This window comes from Branchiostoma belcheri, unplaced genomic scaffold, assembly GCF_001625305.1.
Source record: "Branchiostoma belcheri isolate BF01 breed outbred unplaced genomic scaffold, Haploidv18h27 scaffold29, whole genome shotgun sequence".
Lineage (NCBI taxonomy): Eukaryota > Metazoa > Chordata > Leptocardii > Amphioxiformes > Branchiostomatidae > Branchiostoma > Branchiostoma belcheri.
The window spans coordinates 1,252,292-1,273,329 of record NW_017803898.1 but is presented as its reverse complement, the minus strand read 5'-3'; the positions used below and the strand labels follow the sequence as shown (position 1 = coordinate 1,273,329).

The 21,038-nt window shown below is 42.2% G+C and overlaps 3 protein-coding genes across 3 annotated transcripts in view; all 3 read right to left on the bottom strand.

Annotated features, from left to right (window-relative positions):
* Positions 1 to 7,765, bottom strand: part of LOC109472919 (signal peptide, CUB and EGF-like domain-containing protein 2) — a 7,968-nt gene extending 203 nt beyond the window's left edge. The window contains exons 1-11 of the mRNA XM_019772785.1: positions 7,759 to 7,765; positions 7,196 to 7,306; positions 6,667 to 6,807; positions 6,039 to 6,173; positions 5,586 to 5,708; positions 4,969 to 5,088; positions 3,333 to 3,455; positions 2,377 to 2,511; positions 1,307 to 1,432; positions 812 to 919; positions 95 to 207 (exon numbers count right to left, since the gene is read on the bottom strand). Coding sequence (XP_019628344.1) covers positions 95 to 207; positions 812 to 919; positions 1,307 to 1,432; positions 2,377 to 2,511; positions 3,333 to 3,455; positions 4,969 to 5,088; positions 5,586 to 5,708; positions 6,039 to 6,173; positions 6,667 to 6,807; positions 7,196 to 7,306; positions 7,759 to 7,765 — 1,242 coding nt within the window. The remainder of the gene's footprint in view (positions 1 to 94; positions 208 to 811; positions 920 to 1,306; positions 1,433 to 2,376; positions 2,512 to 3,332; positions 3,456 to 4,968; positions 5,089 to 5,585; positions 5,709 to 6,038; positions 6,174 to 6,666; positions 6,808 to 7,195; positions 7,307 to 7,758) is intronic.
* A 1,727-nt stretch (positions 7,766 to 9,492) lies between these two features.
* Positions 9,493 to 18,277, bottom strand: LOC109472918 (mucin-like protein). The gene is made up of 14 exons (XM_019772784.1): positions 18,274 to 18,277; positions 17,107 to 17,276; positions 16,301 to 16,477; positions 15,482 to 15,643; positions 14,933 to 15,084; positions 14,402 to 14,597; positions 13,823 to 13,976; positions 13,386 to 13,483; positions 13,093 to 13,246; positions 12,299 to 12,476; positions 11,547 to 11,707; positions 10,744 to 10,896; positions 9,995 to 10,161; positions 9,493 to 9,639 (listed from the first exon to the last, which is right to left on the bottom strand). The coding sequence occupies exons 1-14, from the start codon at positions 18,275 to 18,277 to the stop codon at positions 9,493 to 9,495; spliced, it is 2,073 nt and encodes a 690-aa protein (XP_019628343.1).
* Positions 18,278 to 19,472: 1,195 nt separating this feature from the next.
* On the bottom strand, positions 19,473 to 21,014 carry LOC109472916 (semaphorin-5A-like). The gene is made up of 3 exons (XM_019772783.1): positions 20,750 to 21,014; positions 20,040 to 20,222; positions 19,473 to 19,639 (listed from the first exon to the last, which is right to left on the bottom strand). Exons 1-3 carry the CDS (start codon positions 20,952 to 20,954, stop codon positions 19,473 to 19,475), a joined length of 555 nt encoding a protein of 184 aa, XP_019628342.1. The 5' UTR covers positions 20,955 to 21,014.
* Between the last annotated feature and the right edge of the window lie 24 nt (positions 21,015 to 21,038).

The following is a 21,038-nucleotide window of genomic DNA, read 5'->3' as shown; positions in this document are numbered from 1 at the left end:
CTACTTATATATATATATATATATATATATATATATATATATATATATATGAAGAATGATTATTGATTATATGAGGAAAAGCGACTTTACTTACGGCTGTTTCTACGTCTCCTTTTAACTCGATATACGCGGCGGAGGTACAGTCTCCCAGCACCTCCGTGTACTCCAGGTCAGCTAGGGTCACTTCAACAACCACGCCTGGGTCATCTGTGGGGAGAGGGAAGTAGTTCAACCTTCTTATATATTATAGATACAAACCTTTCTCTCCATTTAATCGTAGCAATCTTTGTGAAATTGTCTTTAGTTAACATCTTTTACTACTTCAGAAATCTTTGTGCGGAAGTACTGTTTTATGACGTTGCATGCAGAGTCGTGCAGAGGAAACATAAAAGAAGATATACGGTTGACAGTGACTATTCCATTCTAGGGTAGATTTTCACGATCAATTTCTTCTAGACATCTTCTAGAACAGTTTTATGATAGAGATAGACTGGTCCTGACTGTCCATCACAATTCGCAGGTCTACCAATGAAAACAATAGCAATAAGCATTTCAGCCAATTAGAGAATAGCAATCACCGAGGTTCGACCAATGAGGGAATTTGAATTACTGGTTCAACCAATGAGAGAATAGCTATTGGCAGTTCAACCAATGAGAGAACGGCAATTAGTGATTCAGCCAATGAGAGAACGGCTATCAGCAGTTCAACCAATGAGAGAATGGCAATCAGCGGTTCAACCAATGAGAGAATGGCTATCAGCAGTTCAACCAATGAAATAACTACAATTGGAGAATGGCTGCATCAACCTACCTATGCTGCAGTATGTTCCGTTCCCGCTATAGCCCGGCCGACACACACATGTGGAGTTTGATTCGATGTACTCCGCCTTTTCGTGACATCCGAAATTGCACTCACTGGCTGTTTCAAAACATTAGAAAAGAGACGTTTTATTCTCACTGGATCAAACTCCCTTCAATGTATTGTCATAAAAAGAATTAATCATAATGAAGAGTAGCAACAAAAATACATGCGAAAATGCTTTAAACAATTAAAAAGAAAACACCATGTTTTGGGCGGGCCACAAGGCCCCTGGCATTCGTTCGTGTGTTCGAACAATTACAAAATATTTCTTCTCAGTTAAAAAGAGCTCATGGCACATTAAAAGTTTACATCTAAGTCCAGTCTTATTAGCATTAGTCCAATTCAAGTCAATCGTGGCCCGAATATGGTCAGACTGCTCCCGAACACTGGTGTTCAAAAGGTTTTGAATGTGTGACAGGAGTTAAAGCATAAACGCAGACTTACTGTTCTGTCGGCAGGTCCTCCTGTCTTCTCGTAAGGTGTAGTCTTCCGTACAGGAGCAGAAGTAGGATCCCAAGGTGTTGTTACACTTCTGTTCACATGTCTCAGGGATCATGCACTCGTCAATGTCTGTGGTGAGACGAAAATATATGGTTAAGAGATTCACATTATCATATAAAGATTTACTGTATATGTTGCAGATGTTATAAGATCATCTAGGCGTTAGAAATCACTCGTATAATTTTAAAAACCCATTTTCATCGCATACTACTTAAATATTCTCATTCCATACTACACACTCTTTTGTTACTTGTATTAGGTAGATTATCCTATGAAAGTATATGTACCAGGAGTTTTGTCATATTTTGTACCTTGTATTGTTGTGCAATACAATTTATTAGTAAAAATTATGTAAAATAATAAGAAATCACAATTAAGGGCATTGCTGTGGTGCCCTTAATTGTGTCCTTAGTGACCTGCTGTAGTGATTGCACAATTGTGTGGCCCAAAGGCTACTGAACTAGAGATGGGCGCCGCCCTATGTACCACCACCTCGTGCGGGAAGGAACTTAACTTAATCGTAGAATCTGCTTGAGTTATCCACTCAGGATAATGGATTTATCAGTAAGTAAAAGACACCTTGTTTAAAGTTAAAACGTTTGGTCCAACACGAAAAAGTTCTCTCACCTAGAGCTTTCGACCAGTCACTCTGGTCTTCCTCACTAGACTGACCCAGTGAAGCTTGTCACGTGGCTTCTTTGAAGTGTGACGTCAACACTGGGTCAAAGGTATTTGGTAGACGATGTCGGCCCCCGTCGCGGTTCAATGTAGGGTGATGGGCCCTGATGTCTACCATGTGACATCGTCTACCAAATACCTTTGGCCCAGTGTTGACGTCACACTTCAAAGAAGCCACGTGACAAGCTTCACTGGGTCAGTCTACTGAGGAAGACCAGAGTGACTGGTCGAAAGCTCTAGGTGAGAGAATTTTTTCGTGTTGGACCAAACGTTTTAACTTTAAACATGTAACTACCAACACAGATGAACTTTCAGGATAGTAAAAGACACCTTACCTTCGCACGAGACGGTGTCGTTCGTGAGCTGATACCCCGTGCCGCAGGTACAGACGTAGCCGCCGTTAAAGTTCTCACAGCCGACCTCACAGCCGCCCTGTCCGCGCTCACCCAGCTGGATACACTCGTCAATATCTGAAACAGGTTATAAAAAGTAGAAATGCTGTGACATAAACATCCGTTTATAATAACCAGTGTACGTGGTAAGATAAAAGACATCATTGTAAATTACATACTGTTGACTTGGTTTCTTAATCAACAGAAAATTTGATACAGTACAGTTTTTAATACCTCAGAAACTATATTTTTTTTATTCCAACATTTCATGACTAGACATGGTGACGGCACACTCAAGTTATATCTACTTATTTTATGCCGTCCCCAACGCAGATAGAGGACAAATACGTATACAGAACAAGACAGTACTCATTTTCACCTGAGTTAAGAGAGGAAAGTCGAGTCAAGTGCCTTCAAGGACTCGAACCCGGGACCTCTTGGTTCCGAGTCGTGCACTCTACAGCTATGTTAAACGACCCAACAGAAACTATTCAACTAAACTATTAAGAAACTATCACTTCAACAGTGTTACCAGCTGTCTCAATGCACAGAAAACGAATGCTGTTTTCTCACCTCCACACAGAGATCCGTCTCCTTCAAACCCGTCCAGACACTTGCACATGAATCCTCCGATCGTGTTGTTACACACAGCGTTGTAACTACAGTCATTCCACTCGTTAGACGAACACTCGTCTATATCTGTGGCAATGGAAGAAAGGTACTCATCAAAATATGTTTTAAGTCCACAATGATCTGCTAAAACATGTTGCAGGACTTCCACCTGACTAGCAAAGCACGCTTTAAACTGGGAGCGACAGGAAAAGCGAAAGAGTTCGATCCAGGATGAAGTGCAAACAAACAATCGAGAGGGACCTGCAAATAAATCAACAAAACGTCACCTTCGCACGTCCTCTTGTCGCTGCCGAGTCTCCAGCCTTTCGGACAGTCGCAGTAGAAGGAGCCGATGGTGTCCTCACACTCGTGAGAGCAGTTCCCGTAGTTAACCTTGCACTCGTTGATGTCTACAGACAAGAGATAGGAGTGAAGCCATGCTTATTGTGAACAAAATAACATACATTTTCATGTAGCGGCTGAATGCGTGCTTTATACCAGAGTAATGCTGTTTTAGCCTGGGTACCATCCTGGTTAGTTTACGTCTGCTCCTACACTAGGTCGATGGTACCCACGCTAATGCTGTTCAAGCTTTAAGTTAGACACGGTTAGACTTCTAATTCTATCTTTTCACAACATGAAGCTGGTGTGTTACGCCGAAAGGCGGTTATACCGGCTATACAGATACAGATACAGATGTGCTAGTGCCTTATTGTTGATGTATATAAATTGACCATCACACAAGGATTTAAAGATGCTTTAAGATGGTTAAGAGGACTTCAATAAAGTGCTAGCTAAAACCTTCATCAACCCGTTTCTTCATCATTATATATATAATGTATCATATAGCACGGTGATGTTGCCAAGCTTTTGTTAGTCCGTACGTACTGTGGCACTTGCGGAGTCCGTGGCTGACGGAGTGCTCATAGCCGTCCTTGCAGATGCATCTGTAGTCGCCAGGGATGTTCACACACATGAGGGCGTTCTCGTCACACCGGGCATCCCCGTTCGTGCATTCGTCGATGTCTGTTTGCAATGCAGGAATTGGGTCTTTAGAAATATGATTTAACGACAGCAAAATCAATCCTATACTGCTTTACCCTTCAGTCAATGGTTGCCGCCATATTGGCTTGTGACGTCACTTGTCGGTCATATTAGAGCCTGTCATCTTGCCTATGAATAATTTCTTTGGTGTCCTGAACCGTGTCTAGCTTGTTCTATGAATGGGTTTGGGGTAAGATCAGGAACGGTTCTGGATAGTCCAAACTAATACAAGAACGTTGATTTGCCCCGGGGGTCCCAGACACGGTTCTGGGCACGATTCTGGATAAAGAATGGTTCTGGATAATAAAACAAACGCCTACCTCGGCAGGAGTTGTCCGGTTGTAGTTCGTAGCCCCGCGTGCAAAAACACGTGTCCTCGTCTGTGGTCCAGTTTTGTGCGCATGCCCCGATGGGTGCAGGGTGACAGGTATTTTCTGCGCTGCAGTTGACGAATGCTGGCGATTTTGCAAGTTTGATGTTAAAAAAAAGGCGCAAGCACTTATTAAACTTTATTAGGATTACCATGATGAGAAGACCGGCAAACCCCTAGAGCCCCTCATACACATACACACACACCCGAGCGCTCACGCACGCACACAGGCTGTAAGTCGCCATTAACCTTCGCAACCGTGCCCAAGCGGGATATTAGGTATTCATTTTGCAAAAGATGCAAACGATTTGATTGATTAATTTCAATTAATCAATCAATCAATCAATCGATAGATCGATCAGTCAATGATCTTTGTTAAGACAGGTTGGCCTCGCTTGACCCTTATTGCCCTTCCTATAAAGGTTTACTAGGCTGTGGTTCAACACAAAGAGATATAGACGTGCAAGACGTGCATAGGTTCATGCAATCTGAAGTTCATTATTACTTACGGTTACAGGTTCTTCCGTTTTCATCAGCCAGAAACAGGTCTGGACAGTGGCACTCATAGTGGCCCACGAAGTCATCACAGTAGAACTCGCACTTGGTGTTGGTCGCACACTCATCAAGTTCTGTAGAAAAACGTCAATAAAAGTTAACCGGAATGTGTTCAGAAAGACATCTTGTTTACAATATTTTTGCATTTCAGTTAAAAGACAATTGCATGTTTTACCTGTTTAAATTTGTCATGTTTTCAATAATAACATAATAAAAAATTGCTTTGGTTTTACGAGTTGTAACTTTATAAAGATGCAAAGTTGCAAAAGATGCAAAAAATTGTGTTGGGACCCAAGATGTAAATTTAAGATAGTAACCAGTCATGCAACATGTAAGCATGAGGGTATTGCTAAATTACGCATCAGGGTAAATAAAACTGCCAACCTGAAAGTATTATAATGATGATAATGATGTGTGTTTGGCATGCCGGCAAGCACAAGCAACGACCCTGAGCTCTCTGAACAATGTCTGACTTGTGCTGTTGTACTTTAACATATAACGTTTAGTTTCCGTAAACTTAACATACATGTAATCTATAATTTAAAACATTTAAGCATAGTTTCTCCCTTACCTTCACAAGTATGTTCGTCAAATGTCAGAATGTACGCCACCCCACAGTCACACTCATAGCTGCCCTCGTTGTTTATACAGATCCGCTCACAACCACCGTTATCAATCAAGCACTCGTCAAAATCTGAAAGTAGGAAGGTGATATAAATTATCACTTTGAGTAAGAAAATGTTTTGCGATTTTAGGAAAAGAAACGTTAAACGTTCCCGAAAATTCTAAAACATTCTTTTATAAACAGAGTGTCTACCTCCACTAATTTGAACAATTATGACCTTTTGAAAAAAATTGCAACATTAATTACAAAATATATATTTATAGCATATAAGAAGAGGGCCTTTAGTCAAAAGTGGATACCACAATTCACTTTCACTAGCAAGGGGATAAAACAAAGACGAAGAAAACAGGCAAAACTTAACCATACGTTGTGTATAGGCAGATGAAGTGGTATCCTTACCTTCACAGGTGAATCCACCGTCGTAACTGATGAACCCGGGATCACACAGACACTCGTAGCCGCCGTCCGTGTTGTTACAGTAGCCGAAAATCCAGTCACAATCGTTCGTGTCATCACTTCGGCACTCATCAACGTCTGCAGAAAGAACAACAATCAAGAAATCAGAGAGTTCAGATGTTCGGGAAATACATTGGGACTTTTACATCGATCCCATTTCCTGTATCTGACCTTTTGGCCTCCTACTGTTCTGGCAATCTCCCCCATCCACGTGCTGTCAACCCATTCTTAAGTTCCTACGCCTATTAAGCCAGCGCCACTCTAAGACTGCAGAAGGAAGAGAGGTCAGCCAAAGAACACCTGGCGAAGAACCTTTCAAGGGGACCTTAAGAGGTCAAACATAACCTGGGAAGAGGCTGAGGAGGCTAGCCTGGAATCCATCCGTGCACGCTGTGTCTCCGCTCCGTTCCTCCGCTCTGTCTTCACAAGGCAGAACAGAGGAACGGAGCGGAGACACAGCGTGCACGGATGGATTCCAGGCTATGAGGAGGCAGCAGCCGCTACACCTAGATGGAAGCTTGCTGCCGGTAGGCACAGGGGGACGTAAGGTCTAAGGTAAGGCCTGCCCTACCGTAGCACACGTTGTCTTCCCCGTCCTTGTGGTAGCCTTCCTTACAGACGCAGGAGTAGCTGCCGGGAGTGTTGACACAGTTGGCGTTCACGCACTGGTGCCGACGGGGGTCTCCAACCTCCAACAGGCACTCATCCAAGTCTGGAAAATAATAATATACACATTTAAACAACCTGACTAGCCTCCCATCTGCTTTGATGCCTGTCTGATACCTTCCTCGAAGCTTCTGACTGCTTCTCAGCTCTATATGTAGCCAAATTAGGTGGCGCTTTTGCGGCGAGAAGCAGTACTCCAGTCAGAAACTCTTGGGAAGATGGCATCGAAACTGAGGCAGATGAGAGACTGCTAGTATTCCAGTTTTGTAAAAAGATAACCCTAATATGCTATGTTCTACCTAACAGCCTTTTCTAGATGAAATTATTGTCGAAAACTATATCATATAATTGATTTCCATCTATTACACGTGGTATGACTTTATTTGACAAACACAATTGGTAAGGCAAAGTTTTTGTGTAGCCTTGGTTCTTACCTTCACATGTCTCCCCATCCCCAGTGGTATCTTTCGGACAGGGTCCACATTTAAAACCCTTTTCACCGGCTGTGACGTTGATTGCACCCTTAACGTCCGTGCAAGTTACTCCTAAGACAAAAACCGCGAAGTTATTGGTAATTCCTTTGGTAATACCTCATCAAATTGATCATATTGTAGGTCATAGAACGAATTTGATGTCGCAGCATTTTCAAGCTGGCTGTGACAAAACCCACCGCCAAAAAAAAATCCAAAAGGTATCATTCTGGTAACAAGAATTCTGTGTGGCGACACATACACGACAGTGCGCTTAGTTTGTGGTCTACGATGATCGTACGACCACGACAGTGACCGGGCCCTTGGCAAATAGCTGCATGCAATGAAGAAATTTTTACCTTCGTCAAGAATTAACTTAAAGGTTATATTTTCGTTGGCGTTCGTGTGTCTGTGTGTGTGTCAACACGATAACTCGAGAAGCTTAAGATTGTTTGTCTTCATATTGGTAGATTGATAGGCCCTGGGGAACTCTAGTTTTCCCAATTTTGTTAATTTGCTGATATAACTGAGCATCCTTACCTGGGAAGCAGGGGTTGTCGGCACATCCGTTGACGTCCTCCTCGCACAGGTCTCCGCCGAACCCGGACACGCAGGTACACGGCGACACCGCGAACCCGTTCTCCCGCTCCACGATCAGGTCAAACGCGCACGTGCCGTTGTTCTGGCATCCACATATCTAGGTAACGTAACAATAGTTAAGGTTAGGATAAATATGATACTAAAGTGTTGTTCTGGCATCTACATATCTATGTAACGTAAAAATAGTTAAGGTTAGGGTAAACATGATACTAAACTGTTGTTTTGGCATCCACATATCTATGTAATACGTAACAATAGTTAAGGTTATATCCTTTAGAATATCAGTCTACGTTTAGTGTTGACAGCTATTTTCCGAGAGGGGTGAAGGGGGCTATTTACATCAGGGCCCATCACCCCTGACTTAACCGCGACGGGGGCCGACATCGTCTACCAAATACCCTTGACCCAGTGTTGACGTCACACTTCAAAGAAGCCACGTGATAAGCCTCACTGAGTCAGTGTACTGAGGAAGATCAGAGTGACTCAGAAAGCTCTAGGTGAGAGAAATTCTCGTGTTGGATCTAAAGTGTTAACTCTAAACATGTAACTGTAGCTGGTGTGTTACGCCGAAGGACGGTTATACCGGCTATACTGATACTAATACAGATACAGAACTACCAACATAGATGAAGTTTCATGATGAGTCTATCTTACCGTTAACTTTGGTGTACTGGAAGTGGAAGCCCCGGTAGAATCTGTGACGGTAAACTGCACGGACGCCTTGTCGGCCGAGACGGGCAGCCAGCTGAAGCTCGCCGTCAGGTTGCCGGTCCTCACCACGGTCCCGTTTCCTGTCACGGAATACGTCACAAATTTGTCGTGGTCGTCTGTCGCGTTCAGCGTGACGTTGTACTCCTGATTGACGTAGGCGACTATTTCCGTGGGAGATTCCAACTGGGGAGGGCTGTTCACTGAAATAAAAAAAAAGAAAAACATTTCAGAAGTTCCGGAAATTTGTAAACATGGTTTTGTTAAGGATTTCGGCTCAGATTACTAAAATTCAAGCTTTATTTCACAAATAAAACATTGTAGATTGAAAGTGTGCATTTATCGTGTCCTACGTCCCTGAAATACATTTCTGTGAAATTCCAGTAATTTTTCGGAAGAATTGTGAATTGTTGATATGAGCAACTTAAGTTATTCCACTAAGCCAAACTAATAATGACTTTCTGTGTTCTTTTATCACAAATAGCATTCTTCAGGTATGGGATGTAACAAGAAATGTTTTAAAAATAAAAGCTGGACGCGAGGTATGGGTGTGATGACGATGTGTGACTCAAATAATTGGTCACCTTACTGACTAGAATTAGACTAATAGGGGAAAACGATGTAATAGGGTCATGCAAAAACAGCATTGCTAGACAGGCATGACGCACAGATGGGCATAACAATGCGGGCATGTACCCTGATGCATATGTAGATCACATCTTGCCACCGAACACCCAACTATCAAAAGTAATACTCAGCACAAAGCCCTTTGATATCTGGCAGAAATATTGCTTATTTACAGTGACAAGCAACTGGATATGATTTTGGAAACGACCAGACGTTTCAGGTAGCATTCACTACCTTTAATCAGCGACACTAAGAGACTGCTAGAGAAAAGCAAGTTTATAAGCACGAACTATTGATTGATATACAAATAAGTGAAGACAAATTCTTTATTGCTTACTCAGTATGCCGCAGGCTTTCTGGAATTCCTTCTCGTGATTAAGCGTGTCGTTTCCGAGTGAAAGATCTCCCGTAACGGCAACATCGTACAGACACTCCTTAGCTGTAACGCTCCCACACACGGCGACTGCCTGCGCCTGTATCAATCAATCAATCGATCGATCGATCAATCAATCAATCAATCAATCAATCAATCAATCAATCAATCAATCAATCAATCAATCAATCAATCAATCAATCAATCAATCAATCAATCAATCAATCAATCAATCAATCAATCAAATGGTTTATTTGTGAAAACAAAACAAGAACTTGTAGCCAGTGGCTAAATTGTGTTTTGCTGTACAACTTGATTTCTTGACATATCTGGCATAACATATTAACAATTGCTAAGTTATTCAATAAAATCCATATCATTATACATTAAATACCTAAAAATAACAGTTTCAAGTTCAACATTAAAAGTAACAATTACAGACATATATGAAATACCTGTAGCGACGGGTCTCCGAACAGGGCCGTCAGGTCGTCCCCGAAGAACGTCGGCTGGAACGAGTCGTCGCCATACGTCATCGCCGAAGTGCCTTCTGGGTAGTAGGTGAAGAGGCTCGTGTCGGTGACGCTTTTGCCGTCAAAGGCGCTCAGTGATCGGAGAGACCCTGTCGACAGAGTTATTGGCAATCATTAGTACAAAATATATAGGCAAATAGGCAAGGTTCCCATTTTAAAGCACATACAATACAATTGATTGTTCTGATTTTGAAGCACAATTAAGGTTTTCGTTTAAAGAACATATGACACAAATGATTGCTCTCAGTCAATACTTAACATGCAAACAAACTTGTATTAGATCTTTTGAAACGATCTTTCGGTTGCAAATGGCATTTTATGTCTTACTAATCTTATTGATATTGTTAAAAAGTCATCCATGCGACTGAAAATTGCAAATGTATAAAGGCTTTTCAAGTGACGCCATGTGAGCAATGTCAGGTTACCATGTACAAGCCAACACCTGGTAGTTGGAATTCTTTTGGTAATACAACATAATATTATTAGGGTGTCAATGAAAAGCTTCCATGGGTCTTTGTATAATTATATCAACCATGCCATACTATGGCTACACTTACACGTATTTCCAAAATGGAATACTTCCTCTTCTTTCGGATTCCTCGGGTCGGCCAATGGGACGAGCGTTCCGTTAGGGTAGGCGAAATCTCCAAGGTAACGGCCGTCGAAATTACCCAGCATGCCCTCGAGCTGGCCCTGCATGTCCTGGGCCACGCCCACCGTGTACGTCATCACGCCGTTGGAAAACGTGATGACGACAGAGGCGCCCGACGGGAAGGACACAAGGAGGCCGTTCGGGGTTGTCTGGTTATTGCCGTTACTCGTAGCTATGAACACGAAAAAAGTTGGTAAGATTGGGAAAAGGCTTCGCGAGACATTACGCAAAGAAGATCGACAAACAGCCTCCTTGGGCAGGCTTATGACTTGTAAAGAAAGACATTTTTTTATATTCCAACATTTCATGACCAAACATGGTGACGGCGCACTCAAGTTACATCAACTTATTTTATACCGCCACCAACACAGAGTACAAATACAGGACAGAACAATACTCATTTTCACTTGAGTTAAGTGAGGAAAGTCGTGTAAAGTGCCTTTCTCAAGAAACTTCCTCTAACCCAAACACAAATTGTTTGTTTAAGACTTGCCGGTAGTTTTTCACAATGACGTCATCATGCATGAAGAGGTTTAAGGGTTGGTCAAATAATACCAAAGATACAGTTGACATGATTAATTTCTAAAATCCATCAGCCTATTTAGGCATCGTTTGTTACACATATATAAATTGAGGTAGACAGAGACGGGGGGCGTCACAGACTTTATGCAACCTATGATCCACTGCTCACGGAGTCACGTGTGTTATCTGCGTTGACAAAGACTGGATCCGGAGTTGCACAGTCGAAGATTTGGGTGAGTCCAATTTCTTGTGTTGGATATTGCAGTTCAAACTTGTTTCGTAATAAATGAAGGTATTTACCATATCTGGGAAAGATCTTGCCATCTCCAAATGTGCTCCTGCTGCCGTCGATGATTCCTGAGATCGGCACCTCCTGACCGTTGACCCGGATCCGGAAGCTGCTGGAATCCCCATTCAGGAACACTTCCACTGTGTCGTTCGGTTGTCGGAGGGCAAAGGCACTACAGAGTATATTAAAGGCATTCAATGACAATGCGGTTTAAGGGCAGCAAAACTGGAAAAAGTCTGAATAAGGCAATCTTTGTCATATTGATACATATTGCTTCACATTAGCGCATTTCATAATTTGGGCGTTCAAAACTGCAGAAACAAGGCCCAAGATGAGTCCTTTATTTTCTGGGTTGTACCCTAAAAATCAGCCTAGGGCCCTTTCAGTAACCATTTTCCGTCGGAAATTTGGGAACTTGTGCTCCATGAGGGCAAGGACATTATACAGAAGTATGTTCAACTTGAGGGTCAATATATACATTGGGATAGTGTGGTTTCAACTCAAATAAAAAAAAAACTTTCAGCTGAAGTAGCTTTCAGACGATATCCTTCATCTTTCATCAGAACTGAAAGGATAGTCTCGTAGATTACATTTTATAAGGACGCAGAGGTTGCTTTCCTCGACGAGTATTAGTGCATGCATATAGTAGTGTGCATGCAAACCTAAGACAATACATGGCAATGATTTGAAAATCATTTGAAAATCATTGCCTTAAAATAGGCAAAAATTCTGCTTTAAGATAATAAGAAAAAGATTGTCTTACCAAAAAACTGTAGCTTTGACATTCTCATTCCGGGTCGAAGGTTGAGCGGTGCGCCCCTGCAGTTCGAACTGATAGGGGGCGCTACTGCGGCTGCGCAGTAGGACGTACTCCCCGTAGCCGTTAAAAGTGAATTCGACGCCATCAGCGGTGGCCATGTGAGGGTCTCCATATCCGGTACCTATGTGTATCATAAATGTAGTTATACGTCGATGAAGGTTAGACATCCAGGTAATAAGATAGGTAAAAAGCAGTTACTCAAGCAACTGGATATGATATCATATGAATCATATCCAGTTGCTTGAGTAACAGCTTTTTACCGTAAATGTAGTTATGTTTATCAAAGGAAAACATATTATTTTGCTCTGTTTCCTCTGCTTCTTCTTCTTCTCCAAACCAATAAGGTCAATGACCTGAACCAGACGTCTATCACTATGGTAACTAGTGTTGGGTTACATCATGTTGCAATTTCCTAGTAGGAGGGATTTAGACTCCTGTCTGACCACATATATGAATGTGTTTGAGTAAGAATTAACAGAGCAGACTATACGCGAAGGTAAACATTACTCATTTGATGATGTTATTTGTCTCTTGCAATATTAATGAAGACTTCAAAACATAAACTAACATATATTGAACTCCGACATTTACGCAATTACCTTAAGGCACTGTTTATTTCAGTTGGCCTACGTTTTAAGGTATGCTTAAATGTTGCATTTCATACAATGACGGTAGTTTTTACATTGTGGATGGTTTATACTACCAGAAAAATTTGACCAAGCTTTTTCAGTTCTTACCTTGGATCACCATCGTGTAAGACCTACTAGATGACATGACCCGTCTGCTGACATACTTGTCTCGGTAAGCGGTGGAACGTGACTGAACCGTGCACCACTGGTACGGCAGGTATTCTTGGGTGTAATACATGCTGCTCGTGTCCGATAGGGAGGTCTGAAATAAAGAAATTTTACCACAAAATAAAGAATTGAAAGTGGAAGCGATTAAAACTTTGTCAGGACATATAAATAATGATGGTGATGAGTAAATACATCGAAAGGGCAATCTAGAGTAGGATGAGTTGGCATGTTACCCTCTCATAACGCCGCAGAAAGCCAGCACCGCTGTTCGCACGGTTTTGTCCAAGAAGGGATCCGGTGAATATGTCGTAGCAACAATCCATGTTTCCTCCTGCAAATGTAAAGACTAAGTATGCAATAACGAAACTCTGTGGTAATGTAGCACAGTATAACTTGATACTGCACAATGGAGAGAATTCAATTAACTGGGCGTAGTGTAAGAAAAGTATCGTAACCTTTCAATATTTACGTTGTTAAGTCACACAGAATTGAAACTCAAATCTTTAGATTGTCCGATGATTAGCTATGTAAAATAATGATTGCAATTCTTATTCGAAATTCATATGTATGCATCATATTAGAGATTCCAAACGGCAAAGTGTGGGGGTTTGGACCCGCTAGGGATTCGAACCCAGAACCTTTAGATCCAAGATAAGCATCCTTTACAGACCTGATGAAGATTGGAATAGCCTTGTGAAGCAGATGGTGTTTGGGTAGTCGCTCGGCGTGGTCGTGAAGGTGCCGTACTCCTGCAGAGCATGCGCCATGGTAGGGGGGCATCGTCCAATCAGCGACGAGCCCCACGTCATGGGGTCATCCTCATTCTGGGAATAATAGATTTCTTGTCAGACAAACTGTGTAACGTGAACATTTTTGGAGGAACTCTTTAAGTTGGCCATTAAAACCTTTCCGTACCTTTCGTGTATAGGGCGTTTCGCATCTCCGCATCCATACCCCTTGGGTCACACAGTTGTACAGAATATACACAGAAGAGGCTATAGCTAGTCCACTGATAGTGGTGCCTGTCCAATTACCACAATTTGAAGAGCACATACATAAGAAAACACATTGTCACAAGAACGCAGTTTGCTCCGATTTTGATTATGTTAAAAGCCTTTGGTATATGATTCGGTGGAGGTCCTCCGCGAATGCAAATCGGGCTCTGTACCCACTAGTTTATTACAGAGTACAAGAGAATACAAATAGGTAAATGCGACAAATGAATAAATAAAGTTATAAATCGCCTTACCTCAAACCAATCCTGGCAGGCCAGCCTGGGGTTGACCCACGTGTCGCTGTTGGTCTCCACGCGGTAGTACAGACGCCCAGTCGGTAGAACGTCGCTCATTCTGAAAGCGTTGGGCCGTCCGGTCATGCGGGACCACTGAGCGGAGTTCGGGTCCTCCACACTCCACTCCGTGCGGATCCCGAACGCGTTCGTAGTCCTGAATGAACGAATGAGTGAGTGAGTGAGTGAGTGAGTGAGTGAGTGAGTGAGTGAGTGAGTGAATGAATGAATGAATGAATGAATGAATGAATGAATGAATGAATGAATGAGTGAGTGAATGAATGAATGAATGATCTTTATTGCTCGACAGTTGTACCTGGTACAGTGTATGGAAAGGTTGACAATGTGGTCTTGACAATCATACTAGTCAATTCCTGGAAACTAAAACTACGTAACTACAACGTAAATGGCGTACTGACACGATGTACAGTATATTAAACATTTCTGTCTTTCACAACTCTTTCTCTCTTTCTTTTCTAAACAGTTACATACCTGATGACGAATCCGATCCGTACCGGGAATGAGTAGAACTGCACCAGGTTAGTGTTGTACACGGGGGTCCATCTCATCCGCCCTCGGGGGTAGTTGTAGAACACGTAGGTGTGCACGTAGTCCGTGGTGATGACCAACTGGACAGTGTTCACCTGTGGATGAATTGGAGATTAAAGTAAACTTCATTGCACAACTATTGTATAACGTTCTTTACAACTAATGTATGGAAACTATGATGTAAACTACTAATTTACCTTATAAAAAGACTACGTAGTATGAAAGGAGAATGTGGTGAAAGCGGTAAATGCCAACTTATTTGTCCCTGAAAATGAATGACTCAGTAACCATATTATATAATTGTGTCATATCTTTGTATTTTGAATATGCAATAAGCAACATATGAAATACACCACTGTTACCGAAACCAAATCGAAGACAAAGAAGAATCTAGATCAGATATCTAGAGAATGCACGTCATATATTTTGTACGAAAAAAAGGAAAAGAAGGCAAGCTAAACGTTTTAAATGTACATGTAACCAAATCCTGACCTCCAGGGTTGTTGCTGTCCATGGCGGCACCATGCTGTCATACGTGACGATCAGAACGAGTCTGGCACGGAAGGAGCGGGTGGGAGAGAACAGCTGCTGCACGATGCTGTTCACGATCAGCATGACGGGATGGGACAGCACTGTGTACGTCTGGTACCACACCTGAGGAGCAGACACACAATGTATCATATGAACCACTTAACAGCACAAAGTCAAGATTTTTCTATATTAGTTAGGTTACCAGCCCAGAAAAAAACAAGAAACAGTCATGCCTTCAAATATCAGAGTTATCAACCAAGAATTGAGGTAATCAAAAACTCGTATTTCCCCAGAACTATCATAGACTGGAATTCGTTGCCACCAAGCACAGTTGGGACATCATCACTAGAAAGCTTTGAACCCCTGAACATCACAGTTATGATTTTTCTAATTTCACAACCTATAAACATGTAGTAACTGTGAATAATTAAAAGCACTACAAGTAATAGTCACCAAGAGGGTTTTTGAATAATGATAATCGTATTAATCGTATTAATTAAGGGTTAATGACCCGCCCCGAGGTGAATATGGTGTGATAAAACCTTGTCAGTTGCTATAACCACCGAATTAAGCCACCGAGTGAGCGCAGCGAATAATATGATAATATTTTAATCACAATAATTCGTTTTTTTCACCAAACTGAAAAGAAAATTTAAATACATTTAATATTAACATAATTATTATTTAGATATTTCAGAAACATTTTTTAAAGTGTCTGTACGAAGACATATTTATTAAGAATAAATTGCAAATACCCAAATAACAATATATTTTACTAACCTTCGGCGCGTGCCCAGGTAAGAGATTGTAGAATCGGTTGTTGGTCCAGAAGGGCGCGAACACGGCGATGTTGTCTGCGCTCACACCGCTGAGGACGGAGGATAACTGCACGGGGTTCCGGAACGCTGGCACAACAATCTGCCGGTCACTCATGACTACAAGGCCGTTCTCTATTATCTGTAATCAGGCCATCAAAAAACAAATAGTAACTATTAGCAAATGCATAATGTTTACCTTCGCATATGGTCTGCTCTGTTAATTCTTACTCAAAAACATTTATATGCATGGTCAGACAGGAGTCCAAATCCCTCCTGCCATAAAATTGCATCAAAATGTAACACTAGTTACCATGGTGACAGACGTCTGGTTCAGGTCATTGACTCTATTTTTTGGAGAAGACGAAAAAGAGGAAACAGCAAAAACAATATGTTTTCCTTGAAGTTCGTAAACATACCTATATCTGATTAAGGTTCATGTTGAATAACCGACGCGGTGTGCAAGTGAACAAGGCAAAATAATAAGTGCCCGAAACAGCACAGCAATGCAAAGTGGCCATAATGCTGTAATGAATCTATATTGTTGGCCAATTGCTACTCTTTCCAGCCGTCCCCGAAGCCTGGTAGAGGCTATATTAAACAGCAGGGTAAAGATACTCTTTCCACACCACCAAGTCTTCTATTCAGCCGATGTTTCGGTGACCGACTGTCACCTTCCTCCAGACCTTGGTTGAGTACAAAGAGTCTCTATACTCAGTGACTTAACAACCTGATGAAACTATTCACGGGGGCTATAACAGCAGTACTCACGCAGATGTAGTGGAAGAGTTTCCCGTCCATCAGAGGAACGCCGTATTCCACATAGATGGGAGGAGACACCACTTCAGGGATGAAGAACGGCATGACCTGCCAGATGTAGTGCAGGGTGATGTACAGCTGGAAGTCTCCAGCAACGGCACCATACGGGAGCAGGTCGATAGCTGATGGAGTAAAAGAGCGTTTGTAAAGCCAATTCCATTTGTAGCACAAGTACTATTAATCCATTTGCACTAGCTAACTAACTTTGCTTACGGGTAGCTTGAAGCTGTTGCCGCTAATCAACGACAGAGCCTCACTCATTCCTCCTGAGTCACGGTAATCTGAGTGTATGAACTCATCGTGATCGTACTGTTACATTTCTTAACGTTTGGATGTAGAAGACATGCAAACATTCTTTTTTGATCAATGCCATTTTGATTAAATTTGGACTGTATTATTGAGAACATTCCGTGTCCTTGGTCATCACTGAACTTCGAAAAGTAACGATAATGCTAATAGATGTTTTTGTGGTTGAAAAATGTTCAACATAACATACATTTATGGGCAAATGGGACCATTAAAACCCACTCTATTGCCTTTGCTACAGCCACCGCTTGTATGTGCATGAAATGTGATGATTCTTCCACCGGCACCATGGGCACCATGCTTTTGGCAAAATAGCAGCGTAAAACCAAGAATAAGTACATGGTGTAGAAGAAGTATTTTCAAGACCCACTAAATGCCTACTAGAAGCATCTTGCGCAGCTTTATCTTTTATCCAGCGACCCTTGCCGATCACACCGTAACAGCTTTTGACATCAGCAAAAGCGGATTACAACTTACTTCCTGACGTTCACAACGTTGGAAACCATTCGGTGTATCAGGAACGAATCAGTAGTAAAGTAGAACGTGTAAGATGTTGATGTAAGTGTGTGAGGAACAAATAAAAAACACGCCAACATGACTACAAAATATATACTAGTACTCATTTCTTATGACAATCGAATATATGTCGTATCAATTAAGGCCATCACCACACATGTAGCTAGCAAATAATATACAAATACATGTTACGTGACATTTCTTATAACGCCATTCCTTCACGTCATGTTTTAACATTACGAGGTACCAGCGTAAACCCAAACTCTAGCTTGCCCCAACTCCCACAAAGCAACATACCCATTTTGACGATGCCATATACTATATAGGCGATTTACTGCTCTTCCTTTGTATAAGTAGATATGGTTGTATCGGCCTACCTTTGCATTCTCCAGTGAACGCTGTACCGGCATCAACAACGCTGACGAAGTTGTCCTTGCACGCGCAGGAGTAGCTGCCTATGGTGTTGGTACAGTCTGCATTCACGTCACACTTGGACAGTGCCGGGTCCAGGCACTCATTGATGTCTGGTAAAGAAAAAAAATCATTTTTCAAGTTTTACATAAAAACATTTTAAAGATTGAGTCAAACAAAAAGGTGAATTTCTAACTGAGTCAGCAGTTTTATATAGCATCCACTTTCTAGATCTTTCGCCAGTGCATTGTGATCAGTCTCTGAAGACAGGTGGAAATTTTAATCGTCATCAACGTACAAATAAGATTGTTTCTGCATTCCTGTTTCAAAGCTAAGAAGTTTGCATCTAAGAGCAATTTACTATGTTATTGTGCTTTCAGCTTTGTTTTCAGAAGTCGTTGTGTGATTGTATTACAAAGGTGTGCGTGTAATCTGTTTACATTGCAATGTTGACTTCCTGTCAAAAATCTGAAGAGAAGGCAGATGCCATCATCAGTAACGTTGTTGGGATGTATACATTGTGGCTATTTGTGAATATACCATGAGTTGCCGTCTCGCAATATGCCCCTACCTGTACAGACAGTGCCGTCGCCGGTGTAACCCTTGGGACATTTACACCTGAAGCTACCAGGGATGTTGCTACAGATCCCAACTCCAGGGGCGCAGTTCGACAGGCCGGTCCTGCACTCGTCAACATCTAGAACACAGCAATAAAAAACAACAACAATGCACTCATACGTGTATCGTGGTTGCTAGAATGCTTTATTAGCATTGCACATTCTACATCAGTTTTCACTTGGCCAAGCATCCTTGCTCTTACGTACAGCTCTTCTCAATGGTTATCCAGGTTATAGTCGTATCTGACGTGTCAGCAATGCTTACAATCATACACACACACACACACACACGCGCGCGCGCGCGCGCATACATACATACATACACACACACACACACACACACACAAACACATACATACATACATACATACACACACACGCACACACATAGGTTGAGAGCATTATATAGGTAATGACAACATATTATAGTCCTCCCTTTCTTAATTCCAGAAGATTGTATTTCTAACATCATTTTCGGGACTTACCCACGCATCGCAGGAAGTTGCCCAGGTTGTCGGTGACCCGGTTGTAGCCGCTCTGGCAATAACAGGTGTAGTCCCGCCTCCTCATGGCGCAAATTCCGCCGTGCGACCTCGAGCCGCACCGATCCTCCGTGGGGTCACACCAGTCCACAGCTACAGAGGGCAGAAGCAAACATTACAATAAAAATCACTTTTGTAATCTTTTAAAATATTTTAGAAAGCGTTCTAGAATATATGTATATTGAAATTATCGGCTTTCTTCTTCCTCATTCGCAGATGAGTTGCCGTTGAGTGAAAAGAAAATTGACGTGTGAATGGTATTTAACACACAGACACAGCATGTTTTGAATCCCATTCATGTATGTTCATTCAGATTACTGTAATGCTGTGCAATGTAAACCAGTCCGATTTACCCCGATGAAGGTGACAGACGGTCACCGAAACGTCGACTGAATAAAACACTTGGTTGTATAAAAGGAGTCTCTTCAATCAAGCCCTGCTAGAGTCTCAAAGGCTAGCCATATCAAAGTGAACGTATAATCAAAAGACTTACATCCGCGCGGGCAATCCTGACCGACGCACACTTTAAACTCGGAGGCGTCTCCCTCACAGTACCGGCCCCCGTTCTGCGGCGCTGGACTGTCACAGGTCCTGCTGCGGAGTTGGACGCTCGCCCCACACGTGGCCGTGCACTCCGACCACGTACTCCACATCCCGAACATCCCGTCGATGGGCCCTGTAGGATTCCAGGAAAGACCATGTCTCAGAAATATTTTTTAAATTTAGACACAAACATCCTATCGCTTAACCGGGACGGGGGGGGGGCGATATCGACTTCAGACAACCTTTGACCCTTTGCTGACGTCACACGTGAGAAAAATCACGTGTCTACAGCATTTGGGTCAGAGAGCCAAGGAAGACTGAGTGATTCAGTTGCAAATTCCGGTGAGTGAAATTTGTGAGTTGGAGAACAGTTTAAATTTTTCATAATGTAAATTACCAACTCAGATGAACTTTCATGCTGATCCTATGGTCTAGATGAACGATACATTAGACAACGCCAAATACAGTTAATAATCAAGCAAACTTATCAAGCAAGCTTCCGTCAGAGAAAGGGGAGAATCATGACCGGCTGCTTGAGTATCTGTTTTTGGCGTACCTTATTACCTAGATATCTAACCTTCACCGTTGTAACAAGGCGGAACTATGTAACAATGTCTATGACCTGGAAACATTGGGTAAATACAAGTTGAGTATACTCACCAGGTAGGACGAAGGATATCAGGATGACCCTTTCCACGTAAGACGTAGAGACGGAAATCTCCAACCGAGTCTCACTACCGACATCAGCAGACCACGACAAGGCTGGCAACAGTCGCTGTAAGTAGAAATGCTGATCCAGGTTGATTTGACTTGGCACGGGAGCAGAGACATCAACCAAACTGCTGAAGTCCGTTGTGGCCACCATGCTGGTGTAGTGCTCTTGGAGGTTGCTTAGATGACGTTCAAAGTAGATTACAAAGGTTTCAATTGCTGCGCTTAGAGTAAGTTG

Excerpts from the sequence above, each read along its gene's own strand:
- LOC109472918 (XM_019772784.1), bottom strand. Across the intron at positions 12,477-13,092 it reads TTACACGATGGTGATCCAAG|GTACCGGATATGGAGACCCT; the intron begins GTAAGAACTGAA and ends TGATACACATAG. Across the intron at positions 10,897-11,546 it reads CAAGATCTTTCCCAGATATG|CTACGAGTAACGGCAATAAC; the intron begins GTAAATACCTTC and ends TCGTGTTCATAG.
- LOC109472916 (XM_019772783.1), bottom strand. The coding sequence starts at position 20,954 with ATGGTGGCCACAACGGACTTCAGCAGTTTGGTTGATGTCTCTGCTCCC. Across the intron at positions 20,223-20,749 it reads GATATCCTTCGTCCTACCTG|GGCCCATCGACGGGATGTTC; the intron begins GTGAGTATACTC and ends GGAATCCTACAG. Across the intron at positions 19,640-20,039 it reads TCAGGATTGCCCGCGCGGAT|CTGTGGACTGGTGTGACCCC; the intron begins GTAAGTCTTTTG and ends TGCCCTCTGTAG.